Consider the following 20,275-nt stretch of genomic DNA (forward strand, 5'->3'; position numbering starts at 1 on the left):
AGAGGGGTTAAGGGGGTAGTGGGAGGGGTTTGCTAAGGTAAAGTTTGGCCCTGGAAGGCACTGTCTGCTTTTCCTGCTCCCAGTGGATATATACTTTTTTTTCTTCTTGCATGAAACAAAAACACAAGCCATTTTCCTGCCATTACTGTACAGAGGGGAAAAAAAACGAATGGTTCACTAAAAATACCCGAGGTTCTGGGCCTGGATCTTTCCTGCATGGCTTCCTGGCTGCGCGTGGGCTGATGGGGGAAAGAGGAAATGAGCGCCCCGGCTGAATGGGGTTTCCTGCGCGACGTTATAAAGAGTCCCCCCCCGTCTCCCTTCAGTCCTCATCACCATCCTGACACAGTCATAGCAGAGGCACCAGTGCAGCCTCTCCTACCTCTGCCCGAGAGATTGTTTGCTGCGTGGGGGTTTTGGGGTTGGGACTGTCTGCCTCAGTTCTCGTCCCTGCTGGCCGGGGTGAGTGCATCTTTGAATTGATTCATGATTGTTGAGATTATCATTTAGGCTGAGTATTGTTGACAACATTTAGGGTATTCCATCATGAAGGACGTTGTGTTCTCCATTCTTCGATAATTTTTTTTTTTTTCCTTTTTTGTATTGTTGAAATACAGGCGCCGTCTCTTTGGCCTGTAAGAATGACAGCCAGCAATAATGACATGGGATGCCTTCGAAAAACTTGATAGTCTGCAGTTTCGTATATTTTTTAAATTTGTGGAGCCCATTTTAACATCATGGGACAAAGCGGTCATGCCAAAACATGGACCCCCTCAATGCAAGCGTCTTAATTCTCAAGGATTTTGATTTTCACCAAGGAAAAAAAATCTTTGCCAGCGACTCCAAAACTCTGCTTTGTGTGGTTTTATCCAACTTTTCCGACAGTGCTTTGATAGGGAAGTTTGTTGTGACAATCAGTAGTGAGCAGAAGGGACACCACAGGGATGTGTTAGCCCCACTCCTACATACACTGAGAGCATGTGCGGGTTCAGAGCCGTTTCGGCTGAGAGAGTAGGGCATAGACGGGCTTGTATACGTTTTTGATAACATTCATCTTGTCCTTTTTGTCCTTTGATTAATCTCACATTCATTTGGAGACCACAAGGCATAGCAACACCTCTGTGGGATGTTTAGAAGCGCATTGCGTAACGGCTGTGGCTAACTGTGTTCTATTGTTGTTGTTGTTGTTTTTATTTTAACAAAATGACACATAACTGGGCTGAATATGTACGGCATGTGTTGCATGACTTTGAAAGGGTGAAAAGGATGTGAATGAGATGAAGACAGCTGGATGGGGTAGAGTCCGAGTGACGGGAATTTTGTTGGATAGTTTGTGCGTGCGTTGTGACTCACAGACTGCTGCTCTGTGAGTGCGCTTGTGTACGTGGGTGCGTGCATGTGCATTTGTGCTGTGCTTGTCTCTTTTGTGGAGAACTGCAGCTTTTCTGTAAGCCATAATAGCATAATCTGGTTCATAAGCTTTATCATAGTCAAAGTGCAGGACTTTGGTTCATGTGACTTGTGAGCAAGCTCAGTATCATAGTTGTTAGTGTACACAGAGTAATAAGTGGTGTTGTGGAAGTTTTTGATTACACACAGTGTAAGCTGACCTGAGACAGAATGAATCACTGTAACGTATTTTGTAATCTAGCCTTCAGACAAACTGTACATCATCCTTTGCAATGTTTGTTTATGCGACATTCATATTTGTCTTCCTGCAGGTACGAGTAGGGAGCTGGTCTCACCTGTCAGATGCTGCCAGCTGACTGGTTGTCGCACTGTCCAATCAAACACTGCTCTGAGGTGGGTTAGTGACATTAACAGGGAGTGAAAGCTTTAAACGAGCTTCCACGGAGAAACTTTGTTGACGTTCTGTTGTAACACTCTCCTCTTTTGTCCCAGCAGACGAGGTGAGCAGGATGCAGGCAGCGGAGGGATACGGGACCGGGCGGGGGCGCGTGGAGGGCCGCAGCGTGGCGGAGGGGTACGTGAAGGAGTTCACGCGCCACTCTGGCGACGTCCTGCGGAACCTGAACGAGATGAGGCACCGCGGCATCCTGACCGACGCCACGCTGGTGGTGGGCGCCATCAGCCTGCGGGCACACTGCTCTGTGCTGGTCGCCTGCAGGTCAGTCCACACCAGGGGCTGCTCTCTCTCCCTTTCTCTCTGCCTCTGTCTGTCTCTCTCCCTCTCTCTGCATCTCTCTTTCTCTTTCTCTCTCTCTCTTCCTTTTCTCAATCCCGTCCACTACGTGCTTTCTCTCTCCTGCTCTTTTTCTGCAAGATTTGGCCCTCCTCCGGTCTCTCTCTTTTACTGTTCTATCTCTCTTTCTCTCTGTTCATCTCCTCTCTTTTGTTCTCTTCCTCTCCACAAGAGACCCGCCCATTCAGTTCAATTCAATGCACTTCACTGGCCGGAAATACATTTTGCGAGTGTTGCCAAAGCTTATGATGCAACACAAAAAAGTAAGTGATAACAACTGAATAACAACTGTACCTTTAAACATGAGCATATTAAACACTGTAATTCTAATAAGTTCTAATGAACCATCAATTCATTTAAGTCTAAAATACAGTAATGTCTAGTTATTTACTTGCTGACGGTCGGTGTTGGGTGGTCACTCACTGTCACTCAGGCTATGGCAGGCTCAGATGTACTGTGCTGCTAGTGGGGCTGTTGGTCCTTCCCCTAACAGGCCTGGTGGTTTTTCTCTCTCTCCCCATCAGTGGGTTCTTCTACTCCCTGTTCTCCCGGTGCTCGCCCGCTGGCAGGGAGCGGCCGGTGTCACTGTCCCTGCCCGAATCGCTGGACGCGGCCAGCGTGTCTCTGCTGCTGGACTTCATGTACACGTCTCGCCTGCCGCTGTCTGCCCGCACTGTCCCCGGCGTGCTCGCCGCTGCCACCTACCTGCAGATGGAGCACGTGGCGGACACCTGCCGCACCTTTATGCTGAACAGGTAAGAAGCGTTGGAGTCTTCCCAAAACGGGCGGTGCCGATAGATGAAGTTCAGGTGTAAAGAAATGGTGAGGGGGGAGGAGAAAGACGGGGGCTTTTCCTCCTTGTTTTGTGCATTCTGTGCCTGCAGTTGGCTTTTTATGCTATAGGGTAATATTGTTGTTGCATTAATGTTTCATTTTACTGTAATTTCAGCTGTAGATACCTTACAGTTTTCTCCTTGTGATCTTCAGTGAGAGAATGTCAGGTCCCCCTCAAAAGGAGCTGGACTCCCCTTCATCTGCCATCTCGCTTGCGCCCCCTGGAGGAGCGTTCCCGAACAGCTCGCTGAGTGGCCGCCCAACTCCATACGCTGCCACCTCCCATCCACCTGGGGGAGCCGCTGCACATCTGTGTTGCGACTCTGCAAGGTGAGGCAAGACGTAACGTGAAAGGACAAGAACTGATTTCTCCTGACCATGGTTTTAAAAAAGGCGCATAACCAGCGCATTTCCCCCTTCCAGGGTCCCTGGAGAGAGCTGGGCCTCACAGGATCCGGGGACTCGCCTTGACCGCGAGCCCAGGTCTGAGAGGGTGAAGCTGGAGATTGAGTCGCCGACCCTGGGGTCCCCCACTCCATCTCCAGACAGCCCAACCCGCTCCGGCTGTCAGCCCAACTCCCCTGCCGAATCCAGTGGCTGCAGCAAGACACCCCAGCCAGTGGTGTGTTACCCCTCTACCACGCCCACACCCTGCAATGAAAACGCTGACAGTTATGAGTGTTTGGTGGTCCACCCAGGAAAACTAATAATACAACTCTGCTAAGCATTGTGATGGTAGTTGCAATCGGAGGGTGTTCCATGACAGCGGTAATGACTGTAGGGAATGTAATGTAAAATACTAAAATACGTATAGATAATATGGGCATTAAAATAATTCACACTTTAAGTCTTGAACATGTAGGTTTCATGAAGGACAGTAAAAGTACAACTGCAAGATAGTAGTGTTGTTAAAGGCAGAAAATGGTGGAAAATATAAATAACAAAAAAACAATACCCAGAATACCCATCACAGCCATTTGGTCCAGGATTCAGTTTGCGCTGTTTCACATTTCTTCAGTGCTGATATATTTACTGGTTTGCCTACAGGTGCAGAATGGGACCAAATCCATCCCTGATCCCAAGGCCTGCAACTGGAAGAAGTACAAGTTCATCGTTCTGAACCCTCTCTGCACTGCTACAGTCAAGGAGGAGGAGCCAGCTGAGGGGGAGGGGCCACAACATTGCAGCCATGTCCCCGCCACCACTGATAGGTTGGCCTCTACGCCAAAGCCTCCCCTAGAGGTCTGGCCAATGGATGGACCCGACGAGGACAATAGGTGCGTGGACTGTGTACAGTGTGGCCTTTATTCTGGAACTGAATGCATGTTTGCATTACATTAAATCTACATTAAATTTACATTAAGTCTGAACATATTAGCAGATGACACTGTAGTTGCTTACACACTGAGTGGGCACTTTTGTCTAAATTCTGTTGGGCTATTTCAGCTCCAGAATCACCATCATTGTCCTCCCAATATAAAGGCAATGAAAGAGTACTTCTAATATTTAAAGACAGTGTAAAACAGAGGGCAAATGTTTTGCCCTGAATTGCTTCAGAGAGAATGCTTGAACGCTGTACTCAAGCAGGGATGTACTGGTATGGTTCTCCTGTAGGGGGAGCTCTTCATCTGTGGCAGGTGCAGGGCCACACTGTGACAACTCTCCTCTATTCCAGGGCCGGACAGGGCTTTCAGTGCGATGTATCCCAGAACACCCTGCTCCAGGAGGCCTGCCATGGGCTGCTGCCCCGCCCCACGGATGAACTAACCCCACTTGCCACCCCACTGATCCAGGACAAGTCAGGTTAGGCACATTTAACGCCATGACCCTCCTCACCTCATTCGCTCCCAGCATTGAGAGTTGGGGTCTCTCAACTTCCTCTGTCCTGAGGGCTTTTATCCTCGATTGTTCCCTCTGTAATTCTGTCACATACTAAGGATTGATTAATGGTTTGAGTTCCCAGATCTATAATGATAAAGCACCACTTTGTAGTAGTTGCCAAATACACAAGTGATTTACAGGGAAGGTTGTGTGACTTTCATTCAGAACTATACTCTTTCTCTCTCTCCCCCTCCCACTCTCTCCTTCAGCTCCCTGCTGTTCTCTCTGCCTGCACCCCTGTTCCACCGAACCGCAGGCCCCCCATCATAACAGGCACCTGCGTTGCCTAGGTGACAGCCCGAACAGTCACCCAATGAAGAACGAGAGCTGCTGCTCACCGTTCCGTGTCAGCAGCACCCTGGGCGGGGCCAAATCTGCGAGCACAGGTGAGGCGACAGACCCTGGATTTAATCAGGTTTTTAACTGATCAGCAACACATTGAGCTGCAGAGGAAAGAATAATGCTAAATGAATAAAGAAACAATATATACAGAAAATATTCAGTCTGACTCTGATGCTTACAATGACCTGAAGTTGAACCCAGAGATGCAGTACAAATGCATACGAAGTGATATTGAAATGGAATATTTTTATGCGATGTATTATACAGTCACCCAAAGATAAGGTCATACACAATATGCTCTGTGACAGTGAGGCAAATAGACAGACGTGAGGCAGACGGACAGGCAGCTAGGCACCCTGAGGATAGATGTCAGGACTGACGACCTTTGCGTGGCAGGCTGAATATATGAGTATCGCTCTGACTCATTATCGCCCCCTGCAGGAGACAAGCCGTATCGCTGCAGCGTGTGTGGAGCGCAGTTCAACCGGCCGGCTAACCTGAAAACGCACTCCCGCATCCACTCCGGAGAGAAACCCTACCGCTGCGACACCTGCGGGGCCAGATTTGTCCAGGTGGGGAACTGGTAGGGGGTTAACAACAGGTAGCTTAAAGGTGTCTGTTGGTGTTTACTTATGAATATAAATTTATATTCACAGGTAGCTCACCTATGTGTGTTTTTACATTGGCAAGCAGCTCACGGGTGTGCACGTGTGTGCTTGTATTGACAGGTAGCTCACCTGCGTGTATGTGGTACATTGGCAGGTAGCTCACCTGTGTATGTGTTTATATTGACAGGTAGCTCACCTGCGCGCTCACGTGCTGATCCACACTGGGGAGAAGCCGTACCCCTGCCACACCTGTGGCACCCGCTTCCGTCACCTGCAAACGCTGAAAAGCCACCTGCGCATTCACACTGGAGAGAAGCCCTACACTGTAAGTATACTCACACACACACACATAAACACGCACACAATAAACATGCATACCAATGCATATGGTAATGTCAACCCATCATACCCAGGCTGATCTCTCTCTACCAGCTCTCTCTGGAAACATTCCTCACAGGAAAAGAGAGAGCCACTCTCAATGAAATTTTCACATTTTCTTTGCAAGTCACATTTAATAGTCTGAGCTTTAGGTAACCAGGCCATCAAGCATATATTATTATGAATGTATAGTGTATGTATCTATTGTATGCCTGATGCGTCCAATGTATCGGCTTATTTAAGGGAAATTTGTAAACCTCACAGAATGTGGAAGTTTTATTCATTTCTGTCTGTAAATTCTCCACTTCTGTTTTGGTGAGGTGTTAATATGTTTACTTTTCTCCCTCACACTCTTAAAAGTGGGGAACTTGTAAAACGCATGATGCGAGGTGTAAAACCAATGCAGAAAGAGGACCATTCTCCTCTTACCCTGTTTTTGTCTCCCCCCCCCCCCCCCCCCCTCCCTCTCTCTCTCTCTCTCTCTCTCTCTCTCTCTCAGTGCGAAAAGTGTGACCTGCACTTCCGCCACAAGAGCCAGCTTCGGCTGCACCTGCGTCAGAAGCATGGCGCCGTCACCAACACCAAGATCCGCTACAAAGTCCTGGTTGACCCCTACCGACCTGTCCTGCAGTCCTGCTGAAGCCCTTGCCTCCACCTGTGACCCCTGACCCCACCGTTCCCCTCACCCCCTCACCCCCACCCCCACCCCACACCATCAGCTGGATTGACTGGTTTCCCTTCCTCAGAGGCAACACCTGACACCCTTTCACAGTAATGGTTGATTTGCTTGTATTATTTCTCCTCTTTTACTTTGACCTGCTGAAAAGTGTGTGTTTCCATGCACTGTTTAAATGGGAGCTCTCCCCCCTGGCAGCAAATGTGAGCTGGAGCTCCGTGCTGCTGTTGAGGTTCAGGCCACCAGCGGCAGGAGGCACTGAGCAACGCCTGCGGAGGAGGAGAGTGTAAAAGATGTGCAAACGGCGGGAAGGCAGGCACTTACTGTACGATGGCGGCATAGTGACGGCGAAGATGCCGTGTGGCTCAGATCACGACGCTGTGGCTATCTGTCACCGGAGCGTTCAGTCAGGGGTTTGGAATCAGACTGAGGACGGGATGTTCCAGAACATGTTTTAAGTTCTGTTTCTTTCTTTTTTTTTTTTTTTTTTTTTGCGAGAGAGAGAGAGAGAGGGAGAGAAAGGACCACTCTCCTTTGTCTTGGGCTGTGAGATCCCCCCCCCTGGGGACCGCTGGTTTGTCATTCCTCACATTCTTTCAGGGCAGCAGCCTCCGCTCGTTCATGTGTCGGTGGAGCCTCTGAAAGTGATTGGCAGGGCAAGATGTGTTTTGTCGAGACAGGCAGACAATGGTGTGCTTTAGAGCCGATGGGCAGGGCAGTCAGGTTGAATATGGCAATGGAGAGGGCCGACAAAGAGGTTGCCAAAAGGATTGGTGAGAGGAGAGGGGGATGATAAGTGAATAACAGGAATGTTATGGGAAAGTGAAAGAAGGATGGATGTTTGAGAGGGACGAGAAAGCGAGAGATGGAGAGATGAAGCAGTAATGTGTCAGGAAACGAAGGTGAAAGGGTTGGAGGAACGCTAGGGTAGCCGTAAGGGTGTATGGTTAGTAGAGTTCTTGGTATACCTTGTCAGTTTTTCATGTCTTATTTTTTGTCCTTTTTTTTTGTTTCCCCAAGCCAATAGGGCCAATCAGCTAGCGTCGTCCATCAGAGTAGCACCGCTAAGAGGAATGAGAGGGGAAACTCGATGCGGGCCGTTGAGTTTTGACAGGGGGTAAAAGGGGGCGAGGTTTATTGCGGTGTGACATCAGTCCGCAGGCGGGGTCACACATCGGTCGCCTCCCCCTTTTATGTCGTCAACCCTTCCATTTTTTCTCCAGTGCTGTGCTTTCAAGTGCACCTCCCCTGTTGTGTGTGTGTGTGTTTGTCCATAAACAATACATCACCTCCTAGCCAGAATCAGCAGGTTCTGTTGAGCTGGGAACTCTGGGGAGCAGGTATTTTGAGAATGGTTTGTGTTGAGCCAGCTTTTTACATATCGGACTGGAAGAAAGAAGCAAAGTGTCCGTCTAAGGCTTTGGCTGGAGTTGAAGCTGTGGGTCTGGCCATTGCGTAACATGTACGTTTGTTAAAAAATGTCAGCCTGACCTCTGTGTCAGGCTAACACAAACAGTCTGAGGGCACAGAGTGTGTGTCCTTATTCTAAACTATTCCAATGTTTGTTGTAACGCATGGTTGACTGTCCTCCTCTCGCAAGCGTTTAGCAGTGCAGCCGAGCTGCAGAAGCTAACCACTGCATGTAAAATCAGTGCCACTCTTTTCCAAGTGGAATTCAGCATGTGGGCCAGTTTCCATGTCTCAAGTCTAACATTACTAAGGGCTCCAGCCAGCAGGAACACGTAGCACTCAGAGGTCACAGCAGTGTCATCATTGGTGTTCAAATGGAATGGCCGTTCCCAGAAATTTCTTACTTATCAGTTGGTCTGTTCTGAATTTCTTCAGTGTGGGGTGATATTTTTTTTTCTATAAAACAAAATGAAACAAAACAAAACACTTGGGGAATGTGTGGAGTCTTGGGCTTTGATATCACTGCTGTATTTCTCTCTTGCTCTCTTCTGATTGAAAAATACCATGTACTAAACCCTCTCATTGGTGCACAGTCATAGCTACATTTCAGTGTCCTGGCAGGGACCAGTCTTTATTTTGTTAAAGGATGATTTCTTGGAAAGCAGAACAGTTACCTACATGACATAAATGTAAAAATTGATCATGATGATGATGATAATGATGATGATAAGGATGATAATATATGAAAAATGTAAGGAGCTCTTTTGCTGGACAAAGACAAGACCTGTTTCATATATATTGGAATAAATTAAATGCTCTGAATTAAAAGAAAGTGTATTTCTTATGTATTGTACTGTGTGTGTGTGTGTGTGTGTGTGTGTGTGTGTGTGTGTGTGCGTGTGTGTTAATGGCATGCAATTCAAACACTTTACATGGCTAATCCCTTATGGCTAATCTCTTTCAAATTATAAAACATAGTGAATTTCTGAAAATACATTGTGGCAAAAATAACAAGCAACTAGGTCAGTCTGCAGTTTACCACAGAGCACTGTAAACATAGTGGGGAGGGGAAAAGCCATAGTTTTAGAAGGACTTTGTTTCATTTTTCTCTTAACATGGTAATTGCCATGATTGTAGCCTCCTCTGGTGTGATTTCTTATAAAGTTTCAGAAATCGACTAGAGTGGCAGGATAACTGAACAAGGGTGCTCTTTTTTAAGATCTCAGGGCTCTGGACCCCTCCCCCCCCCTGTTGTTTCCTTCCTCTCACTCATTAACTCACCCCTTGGAACCATGACTCATTTCTGGTGTACAGCAAGAGTGTCTTATTACTTTCTGGGTGTTGGGGAGAGGGAAGGAACAATAGAGTCCCTGGCACCTGTTTCCGGCCCTGCTCTAATCCGGAGCGCACACTGCCCTCCAGTAATGCATGTCAGCACGCCGCTTCCTGTGTCGAGGGCAATGGCCTGTTGAACTCTCCCACCCTCTGTCTGCCCCACTTCCTGTAAAGGGCCATTCTGCAGTTGACTGCCCATCAGGCCCTCTGTAGGTTTGGTGCAAGATCAGATATTGGCAACAGGAACCTCGCCTTTTGACCTCCTCAGTCGCCGCCTCAAGGGTCACCATCTCTTATGCGCGTGAGAATGGGGTTTCGACAGACGGCAAGTGTCGCGGTGACTGAACAACAGGCGCCAGCCCCCATCGTGTTTCGTGTCGTCCCTTTGCGAGGGAGTGCGTGTCTGCCTTCATTTCCTCACCTCTTGATTAGACTCGTCATCAAGAGGGACGTACAAGCCCCTTTTGCTTTCCTTTCCCCCCATCAGTAGTAAAAAAGAGGGCGTTTCTGTTATTTACGAATGGACACTTGGAAATGTCCACTGATCGCGGTCCAGTGCTGGCTGCAGTTAAGATGGTGGTTTCTGTCATTGACCAGCATATGAACCACATATTCCAATTCTTGCTGAAAACACACAGATCCATGTGTATATGAGGGTGGACAGATTATCCTCCCCTCCCTCACAAAAAAAAAACACACACTCCCAGACTTCCCTGAGAAAGACAGAGCAAGGAGCAGGTCAAGATGAATAAATACTGCTAGGTGGAAACAATTGCACAGATGTAATGAGGTGTGGCAGGAGCAGAGTGATAGAAATAGAGGGAAGCTCTCAATGGCTGCCAACCTGGTAACTTCACACCTGTTTCCTGTGCTGAGTGAAGTCACAGGGTTGCCAGGTTGACCTATGTTCCCTGTTTTTGCGGTGCACTTTTCATTCAGGAGATTTATAAAGAGGCTGGGAATGGACACATCAGACATATTTGTATGTCTATGGTGATGCTGACTGACAGTGATTTATGGTACATATCTGAGATAAAGATACCATAAATTACATTACGTTGTTTAACAGATAATTTCATCAGTCATTTCCAAATAAATGCCAAGTACAGCATAAATGTAAAGCACAAGCAGATAAAACAACAAGGTAACTAAAAAAAAAAAACATTGTTTGTATTTTCCCCTCCTATTTCTTATATAGATCACCGAAAATTTCACAGACGTGATATGACGTATGCGGCAAAGAACTATCTGGAAGATAATGTGGTCATAAACATATGTAAATATACGTTTCTGCATTTACTACATCTCATTATCTGCAGTTTTGTAATGCGATTAAGCCAAACTCGCAAGCGTGACACTGGCCAAATGTCAAGTAGTAATTACTGGCCGTCTAGAGCACTGGTTTTCAACCTTTTTGCGGCTAAGGCACATCAAAGGTCAAACCAGAACGTCAAGGCACACCAACTTATAATTGGTTATCGATTATGAAGAATTATGAAGAACACGTTACGATAGGCTATGATGTCATTAGCGAGATTTGACCCATATTTCACCACAGCAGACTGTCAAATAATTATCTAACTACAGATAGTTAAATCAGACAGGCAATCATATAATTTATTAAAAATGCAGTGAAGTGCATCGGAGCAAGAACTTGACATAGTGCGGCATCATGAACAGCAAGATACTAAAATAAAACAAATAAAATAAAACAAAACATTACTCCATTAACCCTTTCGCACGTACGGTCACACAAGTGTGAGTTGCCGTTTAGCGCGTATGCTACAACCGGTTCGATTAGAACACTAGATTGGAAAAAAATTAGCTTTGAGGAAACAGCGATTTAACGTTAAAAAATATAGCAGATGCCAATTGAAAACTATCAGAAGCTTAATAACGCTAATGAAAACATAACGAAACATTCAATGTGACGCGTGTGCTACATAGCATAAAATTAGGTTACGTGCGAAAGGGTTAATAGCACAATATAAAACATCAGTCTTTTCACAGAGTGTAAGTGCACACGCACACACTCCTATATAAAAACTAATAAAAAGCGTATTGGCTTCCTCAAAATTCCTCGGCACACTTCACTTCGCCTCACAGCACACCAGTTGAGAACCACTGGTAGAGCATGACGCATTGCTCATCATGATGTTGCATTTACCCATACGTGCGAGCCCAAAACAAACTGTGATGACGTTATGCCTCACGTACATGTACGTACAAATTAGAGGTTGATGGTAGCACCTATTCTGTTACACACCTTCTGCTGCTGTTCATTCATTTTAGCCAAGCTACCTTCCATAAGCATCATGCTTTGCCTTTAAATCTATTCTCTGTCGACATTAAACTAAAATCAGTTAGTGAAAGGAACAGCAAACAAGTACTTTTAGATTCAGGACCGGTCAGTCAATTTAATTCAACAGGAGCCCGGAGCCGGGTACTTGCTTGGTGACAAATAGACGGCCAGTTCTTGTTTGTTTGTGAAAAACAAGTATCGCAGATGATGGAGACGTTGTTTATTACATTTATTTATTTATACCCAAATTTTTCATTTTATAAGATGCTGTTAATGTAGCGGTAATTGTACCTGCGGTTTGTGGCTCGTAATGTAACGTAATGTTGATATGCGCGTGCATGTGGCGCAGACGGGCACGAGCACTTCAGACGGCCTTGTTTGCCGTTTTAGCCCGCCCTCTCAAGCATAATGAACCGGTCTTCGGTGTGTTTCCTTTAAAATTATTGATCAGCTGTAACTCTTGCCTCGATGTAGCCTTAATATCCTCCCAAAACAAGTTCGACGGTCCTAAATATACGAGGACATAGACTCAAGACTTCAAGCATGATTCAACGGAACACGAGGTAGACAGGTGAGCAAAGAAACGGGGAAGGGAATGAACCATTTGTGAAATTACAGCACGCACAGGCCTACCTTGTAGTTGCACACATTGCTAGAGTAACGGAGACGCATGTGAATGCATTAGCGTGTTACGAATCCAAGGCGGCTACAACATGTTCAATACCGAGAATGAATACGTAACCGGCCTTTTTGCTGTTGTCACTTGCCTAGCCACGGTTGATGTTGTTGGTCGCTGTATTAGTGTTGGTTAATCTGTGGGTTAGAGGGTATTGTGTTGAGTCGCTACGCCTAGTGTCTTGCATAATATAGATATCACCTGTCCGTTAATGCCAGATATATATTTTCGGTATCTGTTAATTAAATTATGCTTCAAGCTCACTCTGAGTCACTAAAGCGCTCGTGCACTTCTTTCGCAGTTACCTCGGAAACAGTTTGAAGCCGCTACAGTGCACGAGCGCCTCATTAATATTATTTTAAGATTTTGGCACTGCTGAAGCAGAAAAGACTGCCCAACGTGTCCACAGAGAGAAAATGTTAAAAGGCGAATCAAGTCAAGTTGCTGTATATTCATGATAAGCCCGCTCAAAAGATAAATGAAGGGTTGTATTTTCGAATGAAAAAGTAGTACACGTTTAGGGTAGATGCAAGATTAAACATTATATGCAACAGCATTTTCACGGGCAAATATTTTGCCTGTACACTTAAAAGAGAGACAGGTCTGAAAATTCAGTTCGTAATACTAATGTTTCGTAGCGCTGATTACCTGAGTATTGCGATGTTAATTTAAATTTCGTTCCACTGTCATGTTTCATTAAGTTTACCCTGCTCCCACCGAAGTAAACCCCTAACAGTTGTGAGTAATACAGAGCCTCCTAGCGGTACATTGAGTGAGAGCACTAGTGTACTTGGACGGCACAGTGCACACTTACGGGCTGCGTGAGTAAACGTGGTATTATATGGCCCACTGTTCTCTAAAGTCTATCAGGAAAGCAGCGCTAACTAGAGCGTGCGCAGTCCCCCACTGACCTAGTTAGCTAACCGGCGAGCAAAGTTAAGGTGTTTTTTTAAATACATATCAAAGCCGAATAGTAAGCAAATACCAATGTAACATTCATGAAAACTCAAGCAGTATTATGTTTCCATAGAAAACGGAAATATTTGAATGTCTTATGTTAATGTTATCTAGCTACATGAGTACTGTCGTGTGTTGGAAAGGGAGTGGTCTTTTCTATTTTAGCATAACAGGGACATAGCTGTGACATAATTTGGACAAAATAATGGAGGATTAGAAGGCAAAACCAATAAAACACTCTACCTGGCTTTAATATGGATTAGTTTACTGTTTAATATCTTTTTTTTTTCAGGAAGCCATAAGTAATGGATGTTCAATGAATGAATTACAATAATTTTTTTGGTTGACCCTGTGTTAATGGGTGGATTTTAGGCTGTGGAGTGTGGGTAACATGCTGCCAGGTGCTCTGATACATGCACACCTGGCATTAACCATAGCTCACTAATCTACTCCCTCCTCTCTAGCTCCCTGTACCTTAGCCCCATGTTGCATCAGCAGGTGGTGTCATTCAGTCAGATGTCATACGTATATTACTGCGTGTGTATGGTTCAATACTTAATATCTCATTAACTGAGGCAAGTGCTTCCAATACCTTTCAATACCTTTGTCCATTGTTGCCTAGTGAGCAAATTCATATTTAGAGGCCTAGTTATACGTTCCTATTCTGTTGAACTACAAGGCAGTAGGGTTGCCACACTATGAAATATTCATTATAATATAATATAATATAATGTAATATAATTTATTCTTGGTGTTATTATTATACCATGGAAGATATTTAGCCAGATCCTTGTCATGTTTGTGGCAGAAAAAAGGGAATTTGATCACCCTCAACAAAAGCCCACAAATTAAATGTGGTCAGGTATTGTCCAGATTTCTTTATCTTCACATTACTACATATGAATGTTATGAAAGTTATGAAACTACAGTACAACAATTTACCTACTATGCTGTAAATGATTATGGAGAGCATACTGTTTATTTTAGTGAGAAGTATTGGCCAGCTTCTCCTGACAACATGACAGTAAATGAAGAAAAAAACAGAAATTAATGTTTTCACACAACTTATATTTGTTAAGAAACTACAAAATTTTCTTAACAGTTAAACCTTTTAAACATAACATGACTTCAGATATGACTTAAAAGACCGACCTCAGATTTCCAATGTCAAACAGTTTCGCAATGGCCATTTCAGAGACTTTCAGTGGCTGTTTTAGAGAAGTGTGATTCATTCCTTCATTTACACTGTGAGTAATACCAAAAAGAAGGAAGTGCTATCCAGTGAAATCAAAGCTTTAAAGATACCTCCTAATACAAAAATGAAAACATGCCATGGGAACAGTCACAGAACATGGAAAAGAAGTTTTGCGAAAAGTTTCTGACTTCCTACTCAAAAGAACAAAGAGCTGTTGTCAACCAGTTACTGTACATTTAATGTTATGCAGTACACAGTAAAGATTGTCTCTGTGAAGTGATGGTTGTTTTCAGGATTTACATGTCACAAAACATGAGTATTTTGTCCAGATTATATAGTATGAGAGTAGGCAATAACACTATATGTATAGAAGCATGGAACACTGAAAACTGTCCTTTAACGGTCAGAATGAAAAAAATTCAGCTTTAGTTAATAATAACATGTCTTTCCCTTGCCGGCTGTTTGGCTGTACTGCTTGTCTATGCTCCCTTGTGAAATTCCTGTACATTTTGAACTGCAGCGTACTCCTGAAGTGCTCAACACATGCTCTGAGGCACAAATCAAGGATGAAATTCACAAGTATTGTCTTGCATAGCAGCAGAGGCGGGGTACTTGCATTTCCTTTCTGCTGTGCAAGAGTCTGAGCAGTGGCTGTTGCCTCTGCTACCCCAATGACCGCTCACAGCTTTCTTCTCCTCTGTCTTGATGCCAGATAGAATCCCATTTATGTCAACTCTTGTTTGCTTGCTTTCTGGCTCCTTTCCATCAGGGAGTTTGGTCTGGTACGATGGGTCTTCCTCCAAGATCTCGTTATACTCCAGTAAGCGGTTCCTTCACTTCACTTCGCCTTTTTGATATTTCATTGTAACAGAAGTGTTCTTGAAACGTAGATCGAGCAAAGGGGCAGTGCTGACAATAATTGTATGTCTGTTTTTGTATCTTACACCTCCTCTTCATATCTCTACTTACTTTCTCCTTCATTTCTTGTGGCAAGTCACTGTTGGTTCCCAACACAGTGAGGCATGAAAAAGCCCCACATTTAAATAGCAGAACAGTGGAAAGAGTTGTTTTCCGCACTTATTAGTGAGCTGAGGGCATGTGGTAAGATTTTGAGAGGTAATGTCGGTCTCCTTGGGCAAAAGATACCTCTTTTTAGCTGTTTTCTGCCACTACAGCACAACCAGCTTGCCTCTGCTATGAAAAGTCCACCATGTCATATGCAGAGTTTCATATTGGCTCATCAAGAATCAGTGTGTGTCCTAGCAGAGAAATGAATAGTTCAGGGTATTTTATTAATCAGTTTGGAAAGAATGGTTTTAATTTCAGTTTGGGATTCCATGTATAAATATATAAATTTGTGTGTGTGTGTGTGTGTGTGTGTGTGTGTGACTTTTTGTGACTGTTTTGCAGAATGTAGAGTAATTCTTCCACATGCTTCTGAGTATTTATAATTACGTTGTATGAGACTACGCAATAACTCTAGATAAAGCATGAGCATGGAAGACTAAAAGCTGTGCTTTAACAATGTTTTTGGCTTCTGATTGTTCAGGATGAACAAAAATTCAGCTTTAGTTAACAATAACAGGTCTTGCCTCTGTGGGGTGTTTGGCTGTACCGCTTACATGCTAAATTGTTTCTTTTTAAGGAACACATGCTTATCTATGCTCCCTTAAGTCTTTTACATTTGGAGCTGCATAGTACTGCTGAGGTGGTGAGCATATGTTCTGAGGCACAAACCGAGGCTGAAATGCACAAGTATTTTCTTGTGTAGGGGCAGAGATAGCAGGGTTCGAATTATGGGAAGGATCGGGGGGTCCAGGCATGAGTATGGGAAATATATTGTAATATATACAATTACAGGTAGGAAGGACATTTAAATGTTTCGACCCCCCCCCCTCCCCCCAAACTGTTGTTTTTATCTCTTTTGGGGGGGGCCCAAGTCCTAATTAGGGGGGTCAGACCCCCCTGATCCCCCCCATAATTTGAACCCTGAGAGACAGGCTACCAGCATTTTTTTTCCACTGACCAAGAGCGGTCTCTTCAGCACCATTTTCATCCTTTCCAGTACATCTTAAGAACAACCTGAAATTTTCCTCTGGAGTCTGAGCAGTGGCTGTTGCTTCTGCTGTCCCATGACTGCTTGCACCTTCTTTTCCCGCTATCCTGATGCACGGAAGAAATCTTGTCATGTCAATTCTTGTTCAGTTGCTTTATGACTCCTTGTCATCAGGGTGTTTGGACAAGTACAATGGATCTTCCTCCAAGACCTTGCTGGCATGCTCTGATAAGCTCTTTCTTCACTTTGCTTTCTTTGGTTTCTTGTTGTCATAAAAGTGTCCTTGGAATGTGGATTGAGCAAAGGGACAGTGTTGAGAACTGTTTGTATGTCTATGTTTTTGTACCCTCTACCTGTTCTTCAGATCTCTACTTACATACTGTCTACCTCATTTCTTGTGCCAGGTCACAGTTGGTCTCAGGTGCAGTAAGGCAGGAAAAAGCCATGCATTTAAGTGGCAGAACAGAGGAAGGAGTTGGGTGTTTCTCACCACTTAGTGCATTGGTGAAACTTTATAGAGGGCTGCGGGTATCTTGTAAGGTTTCAAATGGTAATGTCCATCTCCTTGGGCATGCAATGCCACTTTTTAATGTTGTCTGTCAGTATAGCACAAACAGCATGCCTCTACCATAAAAAAAGCTTTACCCTGTGAAGAATAGTGGTGATTATTTAGTGATCAGTATATTAATAGACTGATGAGTTTAGTAGAATTAGTATACGCCGGGACAATGATGATTGTATTCTGTGTAGTTTTTAGGCTGATCACAGAGTTACGACCTGTGGCCTACATTCCAAGAGATGCTGCTATGTTGAACTAATCATGCACACAGGCATACTGAAAGTGTGTACGTGGCACAAGGCTGTCCCAACGGAAAGGCCTCTGATTTCGAGCACTCATATAGCTGTAGTTCGGTATTAGGTCAGTCACTCCATATTTAACCGTGTGGAAATGAATATATTACAACATATATCACAACCAAGATATCTTAGATCTTTGAGGCTTCTTATATTAAAAGTTTTGTTCTTGGGTGATATAGGGATTCTCTACTCGGTGGGACTTTCTCCCACTCTGTCTCCCATGTCACCATTTGTGACAAAGAGGAGTTGGGTCAGTGTGTGCTCCCTTATCAACCAAGGATACCCTTTGAAGCAATGTTTTTCCAATTAGGCGCCAGACTCTAGACGATGCAAGGTCAGTTATAATCAAATATCTGTACAGCTTAGGTCATTAGTTTCCCACTCTTTAGGATGCTGTAAGATATTCTTTGTGAAGCAGAGTTGCCAGTTCCAGCACCTGCAGCACCAGCCACAGCAGCGGACTCGGACTGGACCGTGAGAGATTGATGAGTGTTAGGTGTAAGACTCTAAGTGTGAAACTTAGTGCGTGTAACATCTGAAACTCTGCGAAGCCTTGCTGTACTGAAGATCATCAATAAACATCTTCTTCCTATTCTGCAAAAACAATCTAGACTGAAGTTCTTTGTGTAACAGTTTATTAGTTAGCTTGCAAGTGCGTCAATTTCACCGAAAACCAACAACTTGGTGCCGTGACTCAGATCCAAGAGGAAAAGGAGAGATCCTGCCAAAGTGAAGAGAAGACACCTGCGTGCGCCTTCAACATCTGTTGATCTTCTCTGACAATTGGTGAGCCCCTTTCCTTACCTTGCTGGATCAAAAGGAAGAACCGAGACATTTACAGAGTAACACTATAAGTAAAAGCTAACAGTTAGACAAAGAACTGTGAAGATATGTGCTTACAATGATAAAGCTGTAATCATTCTATGACTGCTGTGTACACGTGGGTAAAAGGGAAAAGTGGCAAAGTGTGTGGTGCACCTTGACTGCAGAGAAAAGAGTCCATAGTGACCGGTTAAACGTGTAACTCCTTTGGGAGAGCGCTATAGTGGATAGCCTACGAGTGAGGGTACACTGGTGGACACGTGTGTGACAGTTGGCACTTGTGTGTGTACGCCTGCACTTGTGGATGCTCGTGCCTTGTCATGGAAGATCGCGATATCCTACAGTTTGAAACTGATCTGCAGAAGCCCATCTGAGAAGGGAAGAGCTGCCGACGTTTATGTGTTTATGTGTTTATGTGTTTAATGTTGTGTTTGTCTTGTTGACATTGTAATTTTGTGGGTTGAGGTGTTTGGATAAAGAGCTCTATCTAAACAACCGACTGAGTGAAACTCTCCGGGAGGTGGAAGAGTTGTGTTAAAAACATCTGGGTTTTCTTAGTGAGAGAACTAGCACAGATGTGACAACAGTCTGAGATTAATGACGATGGCTGGCACTCAGGGAAACTCTGAGCCTGGTGCTGACAAAGCGGAGCAGATTCCTACTACTGAGAAAGGTGAGAGAGCTGCACCTGATGTTGATTTTGAAACTATGGTGGCAATGAGTACGGTGTATTTGCGCTCCACTTTTAAACTTGAACAACTTGAAAGAGAGATTGAGTAAAAGTATGGGATTGAGCTTGAGCATGGTGGTTTGTGGCTAATTGATGATGTTTAAAAGGCTTGGGGGAAATCACAACGTGTGCCTGAAAAAGAAAGAGTGCCGTTAACTTTGGTGGTGTTGGGTCAATTGCGGAAAAGATACGAAAAGCAAGTAAATTCGGAGTCTGAGAGACAATTGAGTCACGAGAAAGAGAATGTCAGGGCGTTGGCTGAGCAGATGAGAGATAAGAGCATGAAATGCAAGAGGCTAGAAGAGGAGCTGTCGGAGCTCAGAGGCAGACTGAGAGAAAATGGGAAGGAACAGGAGCCCTACTGGAGGGGCGGAGCTACAGTTGAAAGGGGAGCTCACTCCTATCCCACTGCCCACTTCAGAGTTACCCATGAAGTTGAAGTAGCATTGGGAGATGAAAGACAGAATTTGGGTAATGCCTGGGAAGCAATTTGTTTGTGGATCCAACGAGCTACAAGAGCAACAACAGATTGGGGAAAGATTTCTGCCTGCATACAGAAAGCAGGAGAAGCTTTGGAATGGATGACTACTCAGACCGATTCACCAAGCTGTTCCTGAGACGTTCTGGTTTGGAAGGCTTCAATGAACGGAACATCGGAGCAAATGCGAATGGTCCACTGAAGGCGACATTCATGCAAGGCCTGTTACCTGAAGTGTGGAAGGCGGTCAAGCTCAGCACGCCTGGTTGGGAGGATAACCGCACAACATTTGAAGACCTGGTGGCAGCAGCAAGAAGAGTGGAAACAGATCTCGAATGCAAGATTCGTAATGTGGCTGCATAAAAGCAGAAGGCTGAGTTTGCCTAGTATCAGAAGGGCAAGAAAGGAGCCTGTAGGAAGTGTGGGAAGTATGGACATTGGGCTAAAGATTGCCACATGAAAAATCGAACAGGCAATCACAGTCAGTGACGTGATGATGCGGAAGACAACTTGACTCAGAGATTCAAGAACCTG

General features: G+C 44.8%; 2 protein-coding genes across 2 annotated transcripts in view; both read left to right on the forward strand.

Annotated features, from left to right (window-relative positions):
* Window positions 1-350: 350 nt before the first annotated feature.
* bcl6b (BCL6B transcription repressor) lies at window positions 351-8,819 on the forward strand. Its single transcript, XM_036547618.1, has 12 exons — window positions 351-462; window positions 1,722-1,803; window positions 1,906-2,128; window positions 2,728-2,958; window positions 3,191-3,367; window positions 3,461-3,659; window positions 4,085-4,314; window positions 4,713-4,840; window positions 5,128-5,304; window positions 5,702-5,832; window positions 6,056-6,193; window positions 6,746-8,819. Exons 3-12 carry the CDS (start codon window positions 1,920-1,922, stop codon window positions 6,884-6,886), a joined length of 1,761 nt encoding a protein of 586 aa, XP_036403511.1. The 5' UTR covers window positions 351-462; window positions 1,722-1,803; window positions 1,906-1,919; the 3' UTR covers window positions 6,887-8,819.
* Window positions 8,820-12,364: 3,545 nt separating this feature from the next.
* The window catches only part of slc16a13 (solute carrier family 16 member 13), a 40,376-nt gene continuing 32,465 nt past the window's right edge, over window positions 12,365-20,275 (forward strand). The window contains exon 1 of the mRNA XM_036547622.1: window positions 12,365-12,540. The gene's annotated coding sequence lies outside the window, so the exon portion shown is untranslated. The remainder of the gene's footprint in view (window positions 12,541-20,275) is intronic.

Source organism: Megalops cyprinoides, chromosome 16, assembly GCF_013368585.1.
Source record: "Megalops cyprinoides isolate fMegCyp1 chromosome 16, fMegCyp1.pri, whole genome shotgun sequence".
Taxonomy (NCBI): domain Eukaryota; kingdom Metazoa; phylum Chordata; class Actinopteri; order Elopiformes; family Megalopidae; genus Megalops; species Megalops cyprinoides.